This window comes from Cebus imitator, unplaced genomic scaffold (genome assembly GCF_001604975.1).
Source record: "Cebus imitator isolate Cc_AM_T3 unplaced genomic scaffold, Cebus_imitator-1.0 Scaffold307, whole genome shotgun sequence".
NCBI lineage: Eukaryota > Metazoa > Chordata > Mammalia > Primates > Cebidae > Cebus > Cebus imitator.
In genome coordinates, this window is record NW_016107622.1 from 1,296,062 (window position 1) to 1,317,514 (window position 21,453).

Consider the following 21,453-nt stretch of genomic DNA (forward strand, 5'->3'; position numbering starts at 1 on the left):
GCCTCCCAAAGTGCTGGGATTACAGGCTTGAGCCACCGCGCCCGGCCTGTTTTTGTTTTTGTTTTTTTAACCAGCCACATTTGAGTGAGTTTTCCTTCAGAGTGCATTCAAAGTATAATACTGGGGTGTCTACTATAAAACATAACAAAAAATTTGATAGTCCTCTACTCAGGAACTGAAAAAGAGCATGAAAAATGTATGTCTCTGTCTCAGATATCCTTGAAAGAGCAGGATGACCATATTCTTCTGTTTTAAACCTGACTACAGATGGCCCTTTTGACATCCTTGCTCTTTAAGAGGAGATGCCTGCAGGACGAAACATAACATAAAAGCAGAAAATTGGAAAGAAGAAAAATGGCTAAGAATTATATTCCTTGGTTGAAAAAACATATATATATATATATGTGTGTATATATGTAGATATACTTAATTAAATCTGTAATTGTGACCTTTGGCACACACTTTTCCTGTATAATTTCATTAGTTACGAATGCTCACATTATGAAGTGTAAAATATTAAAGTAACTAAAGTAACAGAGGTATGTGGCAGGAGTTAAATCCAATTATAGACCCATAACCATTTTTATAAACTGTGAATAAAGAGGGTTGCAAAAAAAGAAGTATGAATGTATGTGTATACGTTTATGAAAGGAGAAAGAAAGCCAAGAATAATAAGAAATTAGAAACTAGAAAATACAAGGAGGATTTCTTTGCTATAAAAGTTATGAGTAGATACTTTTTCTTCATATTTTCTTACTTCTCTGACATAGAAAGCTTGCCAGTTTGCTGCTTGTAGTTGCTGGTTATTTCATTTCGCACTCGCTGAACAAGCTCCTCATCAATAGTAAATTCTATTGCTCTGTGGATCACATTTAGCCACCAAGGAGAATTAGAATGAATCTGCAAAAAAGGTAGCAGTTAATCAATTAATAGATTTTTTTTAGTACTCTAGGCTTACATTTCTGGGAAGGATGATGTCAAAATTCAAATAATAAATGCTATTCTCAAAGAGACTACACAGAGGGGAGATGAGTATACATATTCCATGTACAATGCTCACTTCCTCTTTTGAAAACATAATTAAAGAGAACACATATATTCTAACTTCTCTGGATAAATAAGAATTTATTGTATGGACTTATATAACAAAGCTGTAACTAAAAAAATTCTTTATATGGGAAAAGGTCGCAGGTCTCTTTAACAGCATAAGAAGGAAAGCCTTCATTCTAATCTTTAACTAATTGAACTAGATTCTACTTAATGAATAATCTACAATAACCAACAAAATTATTTCCCAGGATAGTAAATAATTAATGAATTAGGAAGACAAAAATTTACAATACCTGATTTAAAAATTGAAAATAAAAGTGTATTTGTGTAACCTCTTTAAATTTTGCTACTGATTTCATAAAAGAGAAATTTTATAAATGACAAGTGGTATATATTCTGCAGTAAAAACACCTACGGTTCTAATGTTTTAACATCTTAAAACAACTCAGAAACAAAAATCAAAAGGAGGTTATAGAAGTCTTTACTTTCTTCAAAAGACAACTGTTATATACTCAAGGTAAGAGAAAACCCGTAAGAGTTCAAAATAAAGAGAATCTCAAAATAGCTGACCTATCCATGCATCTGTTCATTCAACCAATAATCATTGTTAACAGTAAATAACTTGTATTGTGAGTCAGGCAATGTACTAGGTGCTAAGAATTCCAAGGAGTTGGGGAGAGATAGCAAGGGGAGAGATGCCAGATGTAGGTGATGGGGAGGAAGGCAGCAAATCACACCGCCACGAAAAAAAAAAAAAAAGAAATTCAAGTTTCTCCCCACAAAAAAAACAAAACCAAAACTGTTATCTGGAGACAAACACAGGTAAGAAACACTGCATTGTGGGGTACCTTTCTCTGAAGCTCATGGATGGTCTGCTGCACAGGATATAAAGCTTGTTGGGCTTCAGCAACTTCTGTATTACACTTGCTCATATAGTGCTCTCGCAGCTGTTTGGCCTGTGTTGAAACAGAAAATATAAACCTTCACTCCTGATCTAGAACATATTGTAGTATGATGTTTCAAGAATGGGTCATTTAGTGTATTTAAAGCTACTTCATTTAAACATAAAACTACAAGTATACTGTAGAGAACATAGAAGTCATGCTAAAAATTCCTTATATATGGAAGTTAACAAACTTTACCTGTCCAAGTAACAAAATTTAAGAAATTTCAAAGATTTGTTTGACAAATTTTTATTTAAATTAATATTTTTTCGTTAGAATAAGCAAAGCAGGCACACCTTTCTAAAATTTGGCTAATTTAGTTGTTACAATTTATTAGAGTTACTGCAGTTTAAAAATAATCCTTTAGAATATACAGTAATACAGGTGTTAGGGACTGAATTTTGTTTCCCCAAAATTCATACGCTGATGCTCTAAGAAAATAGATTTTAAATGTTCTCACTACAAAAAAATAAGTATGAGGTATGTTAGTTTGATTCAGCTATTCCAGTGTCAACATATATCAAAACATCACTTTCTAAAACATAAATAGGTAAAATTTTTGTCAATTAAAATAGTTTGCCAGGCCTCTTTAGCCCCCAAAACAACCAGTGCAAATAGGCTGTGCAAACTTATACATCTCATTTTTTACCTTGTTGATACATATAAAGGTTCCACTTCAGGTTTGATACATTTCAAGCACACATACTCTTTTGATTTTAGCTCCTTAATGCTTAAAAAAAGCAAAAATCCCCAGAAGAATCTGCATAAAAAGCTATTAACAATTTACAGTAAAATAATTTATTATATCACTCTTTTCAATATCATTCTTTTTAGTAAGGGTCAACACTTTTTGTAGAGGAAACTCTTTCAGAGAACTTAAAACTTACCAAAAACTTACCGCCTTTAAAAATACACAGAAAGGTGGAGAAAGAGCAAAAGTTTATACATTTACTAAGCTATATCTTTTGTAGACCTGCCATGAGATCAAAGTTTCCTTTTTAAAACTTAATTACATTCCGTTCTGTTGGCTACCAACAGCCATATCTACAACAAGCATTTATCACATAACTGCAGGTAAATCAGCAGAGAAGCCAAATAATACATACTGCTGCCATTCTCTGCCACCTAAAACAACAACAAAATTTGAAACATCAAAGCAACAGGAAAACATGATTACATTTATTTAAATGTTGTATGTCCTAGGATATACATGGAGCATAAAGTCTGAAGATAATATACTTTTATAGACAGAATGAAAAAAATAATAATGACCTCTTCCTCAAGTCGACCATCACGCAAGGTAGGAGGTATCCCTGGGTGCTTGGCTATCAACAATTCCATCAAGTTATGGGTGGCATGAAGTCTCTACAAACACATCAAAGGCAATAATTATGACAGTCAATGCAGAAGACTCTGAAGAGAACCTAATATTAATAAGGCGCACAGAACACTAACAGCACATTAAGAACATATCACTAAATACTTTTCCTATAAAACAATCTGAGTACTACTGCTTTGTTTTCTTTACTCAAGAGCAGGGTATTAAAAGTCTAGGACCTGCCTTTTGTAACCCTTATCCATGCAGAATATAAGATTTATGGCCAGGAGCAGTGGCTCACACCTGTAATCCCAGCACTTTGGGAGGCAAAGACGGGCAGATCACGAGGTCAGAAGATCGAGACCATCCAGGCTAACACGGTGAAACCCCGTCTCTACTAAAAATGCAAAAGAAAAAATTAGCCAGATGTGGTGGTGCACGCCTGTAGTCCCAGCTACTTGGGAGGCTGAGGCAGGAGAATCCTTTGAACCAGGGAGGTGGAGGTTGCAGTGAGCCGAGATCATGCCACTACACTACAGCCTCGGTGACACAGCGAGACTCCATCTCAAAAAAAAAAAAAAAAAGACTTATATTCAATTTTTCCTCACCTTCCAATTTTCCATATGTTTCTCTAAAAACCCACTGTGGTACACTGGACATGCTACTCCCCAGTCTGAATGTTAATGACATCTTACCTGGGACTCAAGCCTAAACTTGCCAATATGAATAAAACTACCTTTACTTCCTATTTAGCTAGAGAGTCTTTTCTATATGAGTCAATGACAGATTAAAGAAGGGAAAGAGAAACAAGTGCTATAATTAAAATGTCCAAATCTCCCTAAAGACCTCTAAAAATTATCATTAGGTAAATTTTATTGCTTACTTCCTTTTCTTATTAATGAAAACCATGTGAATAAATATGTTGATATTCATAAGCAAAAGTGATAAAACTGACCTACTCTTTCAAGTACCTGTATCTGGAGCTATTTTTAAATGTAGCTTACATAGAATTACCTTGTCAGGCTTGTGCCCAAAACTTCCCTGAATGGAACAGTAGTGATTCTCAAATGTTAGTGTATATACAAATCACTTAAAATGCTTATTGAGAAGACTGAATCCCAAATTGCGTCCTCAGTGATTATGACTATTTGTTACCATTTATCCTCTTAAATATTCAGAAAAATTATTTTGTTTAAAAAATAAAACAGAATACATATGAAACTGTTTAGTGTTTACTTACTTGAAGTGAATCAGTTTTCAGCTTTCCTTTGTGTTCCTCTGACGAGCGCAACACTTCTCTGTATAATTCTGCTGCCAAGGCATACTCACCTAAAGAATTAAAATGTATTTAAAGTGTAAGAGAGTCACATATTTAGCTCCCAATGTCATCTAATTGTCGATTATTTAAGAATACTGTAAACATATAACATAATGAATATAACTATTGTTGTAAGTAAAGCAATTTGACTTGGTATTAATGACTGTCCTAGTTTAAAAAAAAGCTGAGTACAGTTCCTTTTTTAATTCCATGGAATACAATGTTCTTATATTACAGTTGTAATGTTTTAAAATTATACTAAAATGTTTATAATTAAACCTATTTGTAATGCTTTAAGATTATGCTACTGAATAAACTTTTAGACAAAAAAATATTTCCTTTTGCTAAAATTAATAGGTGCCAACCAGTAGTAACTGTGATGTTTGAAAATCAGGATATATTTAAGGTAATTATTATAGACTATTTATAAACAAATATTTAAGACACTCCAACCAACCTACACATAATCATCAGAAAAATAATACACTATTCTTGGTTGCTATTATTGTTCTTGGTATTAGGCCAAATAGTTTGCAATTAAGTTTCACGTCAAAAATTTAGGGATCTCCTCTCTACTTTTGGTCACACAAATCATAGTGAGTCTGAGATGTACGCTGTTTTCTGCTGTTCATAATTACCAGCTCATTTAAATACAGCAATTCAAAAAGTGTCAATTAAAGCACAGGCTGGCAAAGTATGACCCATGGGTCATTTCTACTCTCTCTCTGCATTTCTGTTGGGCCCATCGGCTTAAAATGAATTTAACATATTTAAATAGCTGAAAAAATTTGAAAAAAATATTTTGTGATATGTGAAAATTAAACATCAGGGTCCATAAATAGTTTTATTAGAACCCAGCTCTGTTCATTTGTTTTGTACTGCCTGTGCTGCTGTTGTACTACAACAGCTGAGCTGATAGCTGCACAGAGACCTTATGGTTTGCAATGCCTAAACTATTATCTGCTTCTTTACAGAGAAAGCTTGATGATACCTTAATAGAAGGAGAGACGAACATTTTTAATCTATCTTAATTGTTGTTTGGAAAATTCGAAACAGGTAAATTATAAATACTAATAAAGTAAAAATTAACAGCAGCAAAACCATGCAATCAATACCAAAAAAAGGTGTAGAAATGTTCTACTTATTTGCTAAGAAAGTTTTTCCTAAGTATCACACATACTTGTTTTTAAAAAAAACTTCAAGCTTGTTTTATGAATATCACATAATTAGGCCCATATATATATATATATATATATTAATTAGGCCCATATATATATATATATATAGGCCTAATTATGTGTGTGTGTGTGCATATATACATATATATATATATATAAAGCTCATATATATTTATGTGTATATAGATATAAAGCTCATTTTATACATACATATGCAAACCTTTGTAAATTTTGAAGTTGGTTCTTTTCTTAGTTCATATTTAAGTATACATACATATCTTAACTTTGGTAAAATCTACATAAAATTTACCACCTCAGCCTTTTTCAAGTGTGCAGTTCACTGGCATTATGTATATTCAGTGTTGTGCAAAACACCTGATTTAAAAATTGTTTTTGAAACAATAGTTCTTATATCATTGCTTTACATCTAATTCTATTAGTTATCTAATACAAAGCTTTCTAAAACACACATTTTCAAACAACTGTAGAGTCAGCCAATTTCTATTTCCTTTAATAAGGGAGATTATTTTTACAATAGTTACATTATAATATAGGCATTAACACTAAATTAACTTCACAGTGAGTTCTCTTTTTTAGTTAAGAGTCTTATTAAAGCTTTCAAAAGACATTATGGAATCTATCAGTATTTATACTATCATATATAGAGAATAATTCATTAAACCATTTTCTCTTCATAATTACCATACCTTTTAAAGAAGGTATAGTGATTAGGCTCTAATGTAAAGCAGGTGAATTTGATTTATTCACTATGATACTTGGTTTTCCATGTTTATTTTTAAAAAGACATGCTTTCTGAGGAAGAAACAAAAATACTCATTCAATATTACAAAGGTTTAAGACAAATTTGGAAATACTCATTCTTGGCCACTTGGTGGTGCTAACATTTCTAAGTAAACTGTAGTGGATTTAATACTGCCAAACTGATTTTCTATAAAAACCATCTGGAGAAAACACTTTGTTCAAAATTAGAATAATCTAGTGTGTTTAATACCAGTCAAGGAGAATCTCAAAATACGTATTAACGTATCATATGTATTTATTCATATATGAGCAAATCTTTTTTTATAGTTTAAAATTAATTTTAATTTCTTTTAAAAGGCAGACCTTCACTGTCTGATCTTCACATTAGAAGAATCTAATTTATGTAAGTTACATATGTAATGTTACTTTAAAAAATGAATATTGTTTAACACATCACTATGAAGTTAACGAAAACTAAAAGCAGCAAATCTATTACTCTTAGGTTGAAAATTACAATTAAATTCAGCAGGAACATATCCTCTATTAATGGACTTTTGGTAGCATATTTCTCTTGGTAACCAGCAATTGTTTTCTGTAATTTCACACACAGAAAGAAAAGAGCAATGATGTAGCTTCTGTTATGCAACAGTGTAGTATTTTGACATAGAAGCTTATTATATGTTGACCCTGATAGGGTGCAACTGTGATGGTAAATAATCAGAGGAGGAACCCTTTTTCCTGGTCCTCATATTATATATAACTACAGATCAGGGGAAAGTAAATATGAAAAGGGGACAAGAAGAAAAAGCCAAGGGAGGAAATTCACTCACAGTCTAAGCTTCTGAACCATAACAGAATAAAATGAGGAATGCAATTTTAAAATCAAGATGGGAAAATTGAAATTTATTTTTATTATTCTGACAATCTACAACTACTGTATTATTCCATTTCAAAAATTTTTGACTATGAGTTTTAACCTACTATAGACAGCACAATATTGAGGTTTATAATAAAAAAGTATTATTTGATTTGAAATAAAAAGATTCAGGGCACATTCTGTCAATTAACTAAAATCTCAAGAAGTCAACTAAGCTTTTCTGGAACTCAGTTTCCTAAGTAAAATGTGGATAATACCTCAATCTCTGGGCACTTGTAAGGATAAAATAGCATATATACATGAAAGTGTTATGTATAATGTAAAAATCTTAGACAGTATTTCTCAGGTATAAAGCTACATTTTTAATGACCTGAAAATATTTTAAATTTGTTCATTATTCATGTATTTTCAAGGACAAGAACACATTTCTCATCTGCAATAGTCAAGTAGTCTATTGAGTTTAATCATGACTATTCAATTAATTGGGCACAGGGAGAAACTGGTATTAGATATGACACATATTTTCCCAATTTTTGCCTAATTATTTCCACACTGATAAATAGAAAACCTTGATTAAAAAAAAACTCTATTAAAATAGTTGCCTTGTTTAGTTTTTCACTATGGATTGTAAAGCAAAAAATTTTTTTAGACTTTAGATTGATATCTCGACTATCACATAGTCACAGGACAAGGTTAGCAACTAAGATGACCATGATGATAATAACTGTTAGAGAAAATGCAAACTTGCAAACGCTGCTAGCTTACTTGAGGACTTTCTAGGGAGTGTCCTAGAGGGAAGATTTGCTCACAAAGTAACATGCATTATATGTGAACAATTTAACAGGAATATATAATAATATGCCCTTTTCTATTACTAGTTATTGATAACAGAATTTACATTGTGAGCAGGTTGAAAGTGGTAAGAATCTAAGGTAACCTTCATAGTATTATAATCAATAGTGTAATTCATCTATATGTTTTTATAAAGTTTTCAATGTGCTTCCACATTTTGTATTAAGAACGATAGTTGAAGGAAGTAAAAAGCACCTGTATATTTTATTGACAAAGACACAGAGGTTCGGAAATCTTGACTTATATACTCCATTTAACAGGGTTCCAACTGCAACATGTAAGAAGGCCAATCCTTTTCAGTTCTTGTCTAGAGCTATTTCTACTCAGCTTCTGAGAATCCTTATAACTCTATTCAAGTATCTAGCACAGTAAGAGTCACTTTCCATTTCTGGTTCTCTTACGCTAAAGAGCTAACAACTAAAGACAGGCTACTCAACGAGGCTTAATGTAAGAATATTTCCTTATATTCTACAAAAAGCACACATTTCTTTGGGTAACTGATTTCTTTATACTTCGTCTGCTCTTTTTTACATTTCTTAAGGTAGCAGCTGAAGTCTCCAGTTTGAAACTTTCTTTTCTAGTACATATCTAGTGCTATAAATTTCTTAATTACTGATTTGCTGCCTCCCCCAAATTTTGATATTTCATTTTTATTTAACTCAAAATACCTCCTACCTTCCCTTTTACTTTTAACCCAAAGATTTAAAAGTATGTTACTTAATTTCAAAGTATTTGGGGACTTTCCAGTTATCCTTCTGTTATTGGTATCTACCACTGTGGGCATAAAACATACTCTGTAGGCATGAATTCTTTGAAATTTACTGACTTGTTCTATAGCCCAGAATATGCCCTATCTTGATATACATTTGACATGTACTTGAAAACAGCGTGTATTCTTCTTTGGTTGGGTAAAGTATTCAATAAACACTGATTAGATATATTGGTGACAGTGTTGTTTGAGCTATGTATGTCCTCACTTATTTTCTACTTATTCTACACAACTGAGAGAGGGATGTAGAAATATCTGACAATAATTATTGTTTATTTCTCATTATAATTCTATCAGTTTTCAATATTTATTTTGAAACTCTTGTTTTAGGTACATTAATATTTAGAATTTTTTTCTCTAGTGATAAAGTAACACCCTTTATCATTGATAATATTCTTTGCTCTGAAATCTACTTAAGAAGCTCCAGTGGTACAACTGGTTAGCAGGCAGTATTAATAAGAAATCTATTTTACTTAATAGGAATATAGTGGCTTTATCTTTCTTTTAATTAGTGTTAACATATCTTTTTTTATCCTCTTATATTTACATCTTTAAATATAAAGCAGGTTTCTTATAGAGAGCATATTGAGGATTATTGTTTTTTAATACAGTCAATCCAGGCCTCTTAATTGGGATATTTAGACCGTTACATCTTATATGACCACTGATAAGCTGATCTACTATCTTGCTGTTTGTTTTCTAATCATCTCGTCTGTTTTTTGCCCCATTTTTTCCTTTATGCTTTTTTTAAGATTGAAAATTTTTAATTTTTTTTTTTTTTTTTGAAACAGAGTCTCACTCTGTTGCCAGGCTGGGGTGCAGCAGCATGACCTTAGCTTACAACCTCTGCCTCCTGGGTTCAAGTGATTCTCTTGCCTCAGCCTCCCGAGCAGGTGGGACTACAAGTGTGCACCAAAACACCCAGCTAATTTTTGTATTTTTAGTAGAGATGGTGTTTCGCCATGTTGGCCAGGATGGTCTTGATCTCCTGACCTTGTGATACGTTCACCTTGGCCTCCCAAGCCACCGTGCCCAGTCGATTTTTTAATTATTATCTTCTTATCTACTCTTTTGGATTATTACCTCTAACTCTTTGTTGTATTCTGAAGTGGTGACCGTGTAGGATGCACATTTTCCTTTTGTAACAGTCTAATTTCAGGTAATATTTTACCTATTATATACCATAATAATCTTACAACAGTATACATCCATGCTTCCCCAGACTTTTTGTTTTTGCACATTGTACATCTACATGATATAAAACCCACAATATATTTCTTCCTGTTTTTCCTCTTTGGGGACTCCAACACATTTATATTAGGCCATTTGAAGTTGTCCACAACTTCACTGATGCTCTTTTCAAAATTTTCAGTCTTCGTCCTTTGTTTTTCATGTTGGCAAGTTTCTTTACTATTCTATAATTTGACTTTGTTGATTTTTTTCTTAGGCGATATCTAATCTATTTAAGTGAATTTTTTTATATTTGACATTGAAATTTCTAGAAGTTTGATTGTATGTTTTCAATGTTTCCACTTAACATGCTTAATCTGCACTCCTGAACCTATGGAATACATTTTTAATGTTTCTCATATTTATATGGAAAGGCGTCTATATGGTGTTTATTAAAAGTGCCAGTTATATAACTTCTGCTTCCAGCCAAGATAGAGTAACAGAGAATGGATTTACTCTCCTTCCTATAAAAACTACAATAACAGACAAAATACATGAAATGACAGTTTGTAAGATATTAGACATAACACAAAAAAAGAGTGATCCCTGAGAGATGGGGAAGCCACCAAGTAAATAATCTGTTTTATTTTTGTGCATAATACTATAACTTTACACACATACATTTTGTGTGTATATGGGAGGGTGAGTGTGTACTTGTCATCCTCTTTAAGAATTTAAGGTCTGCAAAATCAGAGAATTACTTTATTTACTGTATCACTGTTACCTGGATCAGGTGTGGCACACAAATATTTGCTGGAAAAATGATCCTAGAAACACTTAGATTTTTAAATCAATAAATAATAATTCCTTAAATGTGTCAAAATTTAACCATTCTTCTATTTCTAACCATGCTGGTTGTTTACATTTGTTTACTGTTAAAGACTAAGATGAACAATTTAAAAACACATCTTTGTATCCTCATTTCCTTAAAAAAGAACTTCTAGGGGCCAGGCGCAGTGGCTCACGCCTGTAATCTCAGGATTTTGGAATGCCTCGCTGGGCAGATCCTGAGGTCAGGAGATCTAGACAATCCTGGCCAACACGGTGAAACTCTGTCTCTATGAAAATACAAAAAAATAGCTGGGTGTGGTGGTAGGTGCCTGTAGTCCTAGCTACTCGGTGGGGGCTGAGGCAGGAGAATTGCTTGAACCCAGAATATTAGACCTAAGAGGTTGCAGTAAGCCAAGACTGCACCACTACACTCCAGCCTGGTGACAGAGCAAGACTCTGGTCTCAAAAAAAAAAAAAAATTTTTTTCTAAAAATGGAAATAAATCATATGTAAACTTTGAAAGTTTTTGAAATGTTCTATGAAACTGCTCTGTATTAAGTTGAACCTATTTAAACTATAATCAGTAGTGTATGAGAGTATCTTTTTGGGGAGGATTTTGACGTTTTCTATAATTAACCTTCCTCAGGAAGTGTTTGGAAGAATCAGAAATAACAAAGTAATCACCTTCTACCTTTAATAATATGAATGCCTGCTAAGCCATTGAGGGCACAAACTAGCTGTCGATGGGCTTCTTCACATTCAGTCCCACATTTCTTCTGCAAAGATGTGAGCAGCTCTTCCATTGTCATGGTGCTAAAAGAAAAAGCAAACTGTTCAAAACTAGAAAGAAAATCCCAAGTGTTACTTCGGTGGAAGTGTTACATCACACATTATCAAGAGTATGTGAGTCTTACAATCTTTATGAGATCTCTAGCATTTTTTTTTGCCTCCAATTTTACCATTATTTTTTCCCGCATAAGCACCTCTATTTGATCACATCATGCTTTGAGTTTTTCCCATTTCAGTAAAGGCAGAATGGAACTATAAAAATCTTACTCAAGTACAAAGTACAACATGATATATCTGAAATATTACAGATATTAAAATGTAAGACTGATTCTGAATCCCAACACTGCAATGTAATTGAAAAACCTCTTTGAGCCTGAATATTTTTTTAAAATTATTTTATTTTTTTAAAAGATGGGGTTTCACCATGTTGGTCGGGCTGGTCTTGAACTCCCGACCTCAGGTGATCCACCCGCCTTGGCCTCCAAAGTGCTTGGATTACAGGCGTGGGCCACCATGCCCGGTCCGAGCCTGAATATTTTTTTAATCAGTTAAAAATGAAGATCCTCTAAGGATCAGGTTAAATGCCATTTGCACCAAAAGGCTGTCTAAACTTAACCATTCATATATAGTTTTCAAACTCTAAATGCACACAGCAGATTTACATTTTCACTTCATATTTTAGAAATGTTAATTTCTGCCATTTCCTTTATTTGCCTATAACCTGCTTAAAAGCAAAGACAAAATTGAATCCTCTTTCTATCTATATAACCAAAGGGCAGTTCCTGAGTTGCAGTCTGATTCACAAAAAGGTTCTGGGACAATAGAGTATTATGAACACAAATTTCTTAATGTTCTCCGAATGAATAATCAGAGAGATAGAAAATATTTCACGGTAATCTAATTCCCCGATGTGGGAACTATGAAATAAGAATAAAAGCCTTTCATATCTGGAGTATGCCAAAACACTAACAAAATAATAATTTAAAAACCCTCAATAATAATCCTAATTTTAACAGAAGTGTTTAAGACCAGGTGTGGTGGTTAATGCCTGTCAACTCAAAAATTTGGGAGGCTGAGACAGGAGGACTACTTGGGGCCAGGTGTTCAGCATCAGCTCAGGCAACATAGCGAGGCTCCATCTCTAAAAAACATGTAATAGGCTGGGTGCGGTGTCTCACACCTGTAATCCCAGCGCTTTGGGAGGCTGAGGGAAATGGGCTGCCTGAGGTCAGGAATTCGAGACTAGCCTGATCAACAGAATGAAACACTGCCTCTACTAAAAATATAAAATTAGCCAGGCATGGTGGCACATGTCTATAATCCCAGCTACTTGGAAGGCTGGGCAGAACTACTGGCACCCGGGAGGTGGAGACTGCAGTGAGCCAAGATTGTGCCACTCCAGCCTAGGTGACAAGAGCAAAACTCTGTCTCAAAACAAAAAAACAAAAACCCCACACAAACATAAAATAAAAAATTAGCTGGCTGTAGTGGTTGCACTTGTAGTCTTAGCTACTTGAGAGGCTAAGGCAGAAGGATCATTTGAGCCCAGGAATTTGAGGCTGCCACTGTGAGCTAGGATCACACCACTGCACTCCAGTCGGAAAGGGAGTGAGATCCTGTCTCGAAAAAGTACCAAAAAACAAAAAAACCCACTGTAAAAGAGAAATACTCAAAACCATGAAAATAATTATTTTGATGATATAATTCTCCATTGCAAATGAGGTTCCATAACAAAGAAAACCCCCACACTATTAAAAATAACTGACAACTCAGTTACATGACTCTGAATGAAACTGTGGGCCAGAAAATTATCTATTATATCAACTGCAATATTAAAAAGTTGATAATAAAACCTTTTTTGAAGTGGCAAGAACTCCCCACGAACAGCCTGTGGGTGGCAGCAGGCCTGTCTGAGTCTCAGCAATGGATACAGGATAGAGGTGACGGTCCTTCTGTCCAGGCTGCTGAGCTTCAGAGCCCAGTCAGAAATCTTCCTGAGTTTTACCACCGCATCCTGGCAGCACACCTCATGCTGACGGTGATAGAAATGCCTTTCTACTGGAGAGAAGTGGAGCCAGTGTATTTCTTCAGTTTGTGGTGGTATTTGGATCTGTAAAAAGGAGCAGAAAAAAAAAGATTTCACCTAAAAATTTAACTTTCATCCCAATTGCTTCTTTTATCTTATAGTACCTTTATCAATAAAAACTTATTGTACTGACTTGGTCAATCACATCTTTCTTTGCCGACCTCCACAGTATCTTGGCAATAAAGCTGTAGAGATGCTGAGGATTCTTCTTGCAGTAAGGCCGATAGAGAAGTCGAACCCACCAGTGTTTGACACAATAAGGTTCAATACCAAGAAAGACCACTAACCCAAAAAGATCTGAAAAGAGAAAAAGAAAGTACACTGAGAATAACTCTATTACTTCATTACTATTTTGCAGAAGCATTTCTACAGACATTACACAGCACATAAGCCTTCCATGAATTAAAAATACAGATTGTATGGGCTCTTAAATCTGAAATTCAATTCCAATTCCATTTATATTTATTGAGCATCTATTCTGCCCTAGGTTTTTTGCTAGACGATAAATACTGTTAGGTTTATGGAAGCATTACACAAAGCTTATACTTAATTCAAAAATCTGAAATCTCCATCAGAAGTTAAACCAAAAACCACTCAACTGAATGTGCACAGAAAGACATACATAAGAAATACCATCCTCTGAAACCAAGAGATGCAAGACTTGCTGGATCAGGAAAAAATAATTTCTAAGCAGACGGGTAACATGAAGAATATTCTCTGATGCAATATTCCTCATACCTTTATCTAACAATTCTTCTCCTAGAAAAGCCCAAGATAATAGTAAAAATATAGATAAGATTTACTTATACGGTGATATTCATAGCAACAATATGTAGAATAAGAATGACTCAAATAAATAAATTATGGTAATCCCATAAAATAGAACTATTTTTCTTTTCTGATTCAGCATGCCTTGTATTTGTTAGCTTTAGAGCATGGGACTTCTTGTGTATCTCTTTACTGGGCACACTCAATTTTATATTCTATTCGCCCTGCCCCACCCACCCCACTTAACATACCCTAAACAGTTTTCCATATATTTATTTGTGATGCCTTAGACAAGGTCTTCCTGTTGCCCAGGGTGGAGTGCAGTTGCACCATCTCAACTCATGCAGTCTCAACCTCCTGTGCTCAAGTGATCCTCCTACCTTAACTTCCCGAGTAGCTGAGATCGTAGGTGTGCACATACACCATGCCTCGATAGTTTTTTTAAATTTTCTGTAGAGACAGGGTTTTCCTATGTTGCCCAGGCTGATCTCGAACTCCTGGGGTCAAGTGATCCTCCTGCCTCAGCCTCTCAGAGTGCTGGGATTACAGGTGTGAGCCACTATGCCTGGCTTGTGGTTTTCTTTATGCTTTTCTGTACAGTTCAGATTTTTTCAAAATGGGCATATATTCTCTTCAGAAGCCACAAAACAATAATAAAAATATCTTTACCACACCTACAACACCTATTCTGAAGATGATCAACAAATATTTAGGTTGAATTAAGTTACCATGATGTTTGCTGGGAGTTAGTAACATCTGAAAGAACCAATGCTTCACTGCTATGCAAAAGTCCACACAGATTTATATTTAGCTCAGATCAACTGAACTGCTATATGCTACCTCTTCTTTGAGGTCCCAGAGCCATCTCAAACGGAACTTGCCAAAATCTCCAATTCATAATCTTTTTGTACAAACATGCTTCTTTTCTGGTAGTATTCACTAGGGAAACCAGTCACCATTCATGGATATATGCATGTCAGAAATCCTGGTATCTCCTGATCTGTCACTGAGGCTTGTTAACTATCCACTTTTTTTCTGTATCTTTAGGACAAACCTAGGCCAAATCAAAAGTGCCAGCACCATTTGCCTAGATTACTTCTTACAGACAATTGATATCCTAACATTCACTCTTATCCTCTTCTAAACTACTCTCCACACTGCAAGAAGAGTGATCTTTTAAAATACAAATCTAACCATAAGATGACCCCAACCACTGTGTTTACATCGTTTCAATAGCTCCTGTTACTAAGGAAAAAAATAAAATTCTTTAACATGGCAAACAGCATCCTCCATAGTCCCATCTCTACCCACCTAGTCTCTCAATGCACCATTATTTCCCTAGCTCTTTATGCTTCTAGACACAATGATACTATGTCTGCCACGATCTATTCACATTAATATTTTCTGTTTCCTCTACAATAGAGCATTTTTTCCTTCCCTTTCTACCTAACATACGTTCGTGTTTCAGATCACAGCCCAGTTGTCAGTTCCTTCTGCATCCTGATTGTATGATGCTACAGAACCAGATTTTTTTTCAATGAAACCTGTTATAATTTTCCATTTTTTTCATTTGTGAAAGTTATATCAATTGACATTTAATATTTATCTATGTATTTAAGAAATATTTTAAGAAATATATGTTTTCCTCTAAGCTGTAAGCTCAATAGATCAGGGATCGTATCTACTTTTGCTCATCATCTGCTATGGTTTTAATGTATCCCCCAAAAGTTCATGTGTTAGAAGCTTAGTTTCCAATGAACAGTATTAGGAGGTGGGGCCTAGTAAGATGTGACTTGGTCATGAGCATGGAACCTTCATGAGTGGATTAATGTCATTATTGTGGGAGCCGGCTAGCTATCTCAAGGGTTGTTTGTTATAAACCAAGTCCAGCCCCTGGTGCTTCTCTGCATCTCATGTACTCCTTCCACCTTTCACCATGGGGTGATCCTTGCCAGCTGCCAGTGTCATGCTCTTAGATGTCCCAGCCTCTAGAATTGTGAGTTAAATAGGCTTCGCTTTTTTGTAGTTATCTAGTCTGTGGTATCCTAAAAGCAAAAATTTGTTAAGATTCTATCCTACCTCACAAAGAAATAAATGAAATACATAAATAATAATAAATAATAAATGTATCACAAAGAACTTATTTAACTTCGACACTTTCAAAGACACTGAAATAGGTAAATGACTACATAAACGAAAAATAAAAAAAGCAGAAGCAGCTATCATTCATTGAATATTTAATTTTTGCTAAGTACTATGCTAAATCCTTTGTAAACTTTATTATAATTACTCTTTAAAACACGTTATTTTATAGATAAGAAAAATAAGGACTTACATGTTTAAGGAATTTATTTATGGACACACAACTAATAAGTCAGGATGTAATATAACCCAGGTTTATATATTCCCCAAAGCCAATGCTTTCTGTATTATACGAACAAATATGTTATGTAGACAAAGAGTGTGGGGGGTAGAAGGAGTAGAAGCGTTCTTCCATATTTGACATTCCAAGTAGGTGACATTATTTCAGTCTGGCAATTTCTGTAGACATCTCTGGGTGTCAGAATTGTAGGAGTGCTACCAGCCATCTAGTGGGTAGAAGCTAAACATCCTAAAACATATAGGACAGTTCCCAAAGAAAAAGAATTATCTGGCCCCAAATTTCAATAGGGCCAATGTTGAGAAACCCTAGTTTAACACAAAAAGAAAACAAATGAGACTTCCATGTCCAAATACAACACAGTAAGTCATGAGCAGACTAACATTCCCAGTGTGACAACTAGAAATAAACCATTTAATTGCAAGAATCATAAAGATACCAGAAGTTTGGAAGCAAGGGAAAAAGACAAAATTCTAGAAAGTCTAGAAAAGCTCTTTTGGAGCTGACTTGGAACATGAGGAAAACTTGCCTAGTGCAAATATATTCATGGCTACACATACGTATCAAAATTTTCAAAGGTGATATTTTAAATATTTAGTTACATTATATGTCATTTATGCCTCAATTAAGTTCAAATAGCTTAATAAAGCTGGTTTTCAAAAAATTACTCAAGAATTTGTTGTATGGTGACAGGGGCTCAAAACACTTGCCAACATCTTACATCTCCAAAAAATCTATCTAGGGAACTAAGAAGTTATTGCTCATATTCTTTCAACATTAAAATTAGAAAAAATAACTCTGATAGTCATGTACTCTTTTCTATACTCTCTCAGCTAACTTTTGAGCTGAGTAAGATCTTAGATCTTATTAACACCTAAAGCTCTACAATTTTGACAGTTTCAAAATTGTAAATATTTTTAAATATTTCATGTTTAAAAACACATGAAAGGAGACCACTAAATGTGGTCCTTTACTGAACTTAATATCATTCTATAAATATGTATCTAAATGTAGCATTTAAGTTATGCAAATATTTAAATATATACTAGAAAACATTACCAGAAAACCTTTCCCTCCTAAAAATAATCATTGGAAAACACTGCTTTTAGAGGTCTAAGTAATGGATGCTGATATTTTTGCTTTTAGTGGAATAAGTTATCCTGCTGAAAACGAATATATGAAAACTTGGATTTTCAGAAAGACAAGTTTTAAAGATGAATATTTACTATGGAACTTCCAAGTATATTTAAATTTTGTAATTTAAATACATTTTAATAACAGCTTTTAGAGAAATATATAAAACAAGATTTAAACTTTTCATTTTAGATATTCACAACTTGAATACAGGTTTTAGAAATGCAGTGTCTGTTCTATGGAAAAAGTGACAATAACATTAACACAGAGGGATCATTTCAAGGTATGTGTGGAGAGGAGGAAAAAACTAGACACAATCTAAATGTCCAAGAAGGGGAATGGTTCAAGGAATAACGGTATATACATACAGTGTGACATTATGAGGCTACTAATAACTTTTATAATTACTAAAATATGGTCCTAGTATTCATGGGTTCATACAATAAAAACTACAGTCTCCACTTTTATAGACATGGTCAATTGAAATTAATTCCCTTTCTCCCTTTTCCTGCCTCTCCTCCTTCCCCGCTCCAGCCTTTGTTTCTTTTTGGTTAGATTCTTTCTGTTTTCTACCTATGACTTTGGAACTCTAAATCAAACTATATCTATACCGTTTAGGCAGGTACAATAATTGCTCAACTTAAGGCAACGAGACCTCTTACTATATATCTGTCCCGATATATACAAACAGAAAAATCACCTAAGTCCCACTTAAAAAGATAAATGCTTGAAACTATTAGGTCAACCATAAAGACATGATTCATCACTTCAGTAAGGATTGCACAAAGGTTAAGCATAACAATACTTTTTTCTCTAAAAAATGAAGCTTTTCAAAAGTATGCAATATGTGAGGAAACCATACATTACCCTCTAATCCTCTCTGTACTGGAGTGCCACTGATACACCACCGATTAATCCCACTCAAACGCTGGGCCATTTCTGCAGCCTGATAAGAGAGAAAATCAAATAAAAACAAAACTCAGAAAATCACAGAAAGAGCACAGAAGTCAGGTATACTCATGAAAAACAACGCATTAAAAGCTACACTTCTGGCGAGATGTACCTGCTTTTATTTAACAGTTATCACATTCAATGTTGAATGTCATATTCAATGGACCATCTTCCAGTACAGTGGTTCTCATTAGTGGGAGGCTGCCACGCAGTCCCCTAAAATAGAGGGGTAGTTCAAATACCTATGGAATGAAAAAGCCCCTGAATAAAACTGATCCATGCCCTACATCACTCCATCCTCCAGATATGCTAATGGATATGATTCACACATTCAGTTCAGGTTATTGACTGGCCAAAGACAGCAGAATAAAGATATATGACACTCAAAGGCTGAATCAAAATTCTGTCCTCTAAAGAAGGATTTTCTGTTACCATTTGGCCTCTGATTTAAAAAACTGTCAAAGTCAACTTTGGCTCAAAGCTATCAGAGGCTACATGATGAGCTCCCAGTTAGCAGAAATGCTTATAAAAGTTCCTAAATGCAGTTTACTTTGATCTGCATCATACATAAGAGACATCTTACTGAAATATATGTATTTCATATAGAGCAATGATTCAGAGTATAAAACTAATTTCAAAGGGTTATATAGTTCATAGCACAAGAGAAAAGCACAAGTAGTGTTTAACAACAAAGTTTTGACCAATATCAGTCCTACAGGTTAACCATACATAAACTATTAAACTATTCAAGTTCCCCTAATTCTTTTTCCCTCTTCTTCCCCAGCCCTCAAAAGATTTTGCAGAAACTCTCACTTTTACTGTAGGACATTCAACCATCTGAGCTTCATCAAGGCAAATCCTCCACCACTCCACAGCTACTAGGGGGCTTGGGATAGCCATATAGCGCTTCTGGTTCCTTAGGCGACGTCCATCCTCACTATTGCTATGTGGGATATCGACATAATTTAATTCTGAACGAAGCACATCATAGGTGATGATAACTATATCCTGTTCTGCCAAAAAATGAGGTTGTAAAAAGCCATCTTTCTTCACTCCTTGATATACCTAGGAAACAATCAATATAGGCAGTTATTGCAAAAAGGCTCACTAAAAACAGTGAAACATTGACTCATTTATACTCTTACTCAATCCTCGCTATTTTCTTAGGAGCATTCATGCTATGAGACAGGTCCCATACCTGTTTAGAGAAAGATATGTTTTCGTGTGGAAGATGAATTACATAACCACATGCAAGAAACTGTAATAAACATAAACGTGACAGCATTACTGTGAAAAGACCAACTCCGTAGCAGAGAAGGTGAAATCACAGAGGAGTTAAAACTTGGGGTGTATCAAAAAGGTTCTCATAGGTGGCAAAAAGAGAAAAGGGCTGTATGTAGGTAGGAGGATGGAATCAATAGCATATGTGAAAGCACAATGGTATGAAAAACTAGAACAATAAGAGCTATTATTTATGAAATGCCTTTTATGTTTCAGATACTGAGCTAAGCATTATCTCCAAACTTCAACAATAATTCTGTCGGTAGTCGTTAATACTTCTTTCCCACACATAAGAAAAATAAAGTGACTTACTCAAAACTGACAGAACTAAGACTCAAAGGTTTGCCTACCCACACAGAACAGAGCTTCTTAACAACAGAAATTGTTTGACTTATTACTGTATTCTCCATGCCTATGTAGAGTGGATGAAATACAACAACCTTCAGTAACATTTGCATGAAAAGGAAAAATGAAAGTAGTGAAGAGTATTAACATTAGGAAACAATAACATTACTATGTGCCCAGTAATTTAGGAAATCATATTTGCTGGATACTATTTTTCACTGGATACTATTTTTAAAACTCAGCACAGTTCCTGGCGCATAACAGACGGTGAATAAAGATTTGCTGTATAAGTAAATTCTTATTTTACAGCTGAGGTAATTGAAGCTTCAGAGGATGATTCTGGAGTGAAGAGAAGGCAGATCAGGTAAGTAGCTCCTGTTACACAGTGCTGCTTTTGGATTACATTTCTCTCTGAAGACTGTAAATGCTTATACCAAGATTTTTTCATTTACATAATCAAGAATTTTTAAAAAGCTTTCACATTTTTATATTCAAAATGCTTTAATGCTGAAATTCTGATGTTAGAAAAGAATAACACTGTACTATTTCTTAGTCTCAATTTTTTTCTTTAAGCTTTAACATTGCTATTAAATCATTCCGTTAGTTTTGAGGATAAACAGCAAAGAAACAAAGATGAGAAAACTATCATG

The 21,453-nt window shown here is 34.1% G+C and overlaps 1 protein-coding gene across 4 annotated transcripts in view; it reads right to left on the reverse strand.

Moving 5' to 3' along the window:
* Positions 1 to 21,453, reverse strand: part of SHPRH (SNF2 histone linker PHD RING helicase) — an 82,825-nt gene that overhangs the window by 39,526 nt on the left and 21,846 nt on the right. For all 4 annotated transcript variants that reach the window (XR_001817706.2, XM_017503246.2, XM_017503244.2 and 1 more), the window contains exons 10-18: positions 19,991 to 20,242; positions 19,094 to 19,172; positions 14,078 to 14,241; positions 13,712 to 13,968; positions 11,761 to 11,882; positions 4,553 to 4,641; positions 3,267 to 3,359; positions 1,899 to 2,006; positions 758 to 900 (exon numbers count right to left, since the gene is read on the reverse strand). Coding sequence is in view for 3 of the 4 variants with exons in the window: in XM_017503246.2 (XP_017358735.1) it covers positions 758 to 900; positions 1,899 to 2,006; positions 3,267 to 3,359; positions 4,553 to 4,641; positions 11,761 to 11,882; positions 13,712 to 13,968; positions 14,078 to 14,241; positions 19,094 to 19,172; positions 19,991 to 20,242 (1,307 nt within the window). In the remaining variant the exon portion in view is untranslated. The remainder of the gene's footprint in view (positions 1 to 757; positions 901 to 1,898; positions 2,007 to 3,266; positions 3,360 to 4,552; positions 4,642 to 11,760; positions 11,883 to 13,711; positions 13,969 to 14,077; positions 14,242 to 19,093; positions 19,173 to 19,990; positions 20,243 to 21,453) is intronic.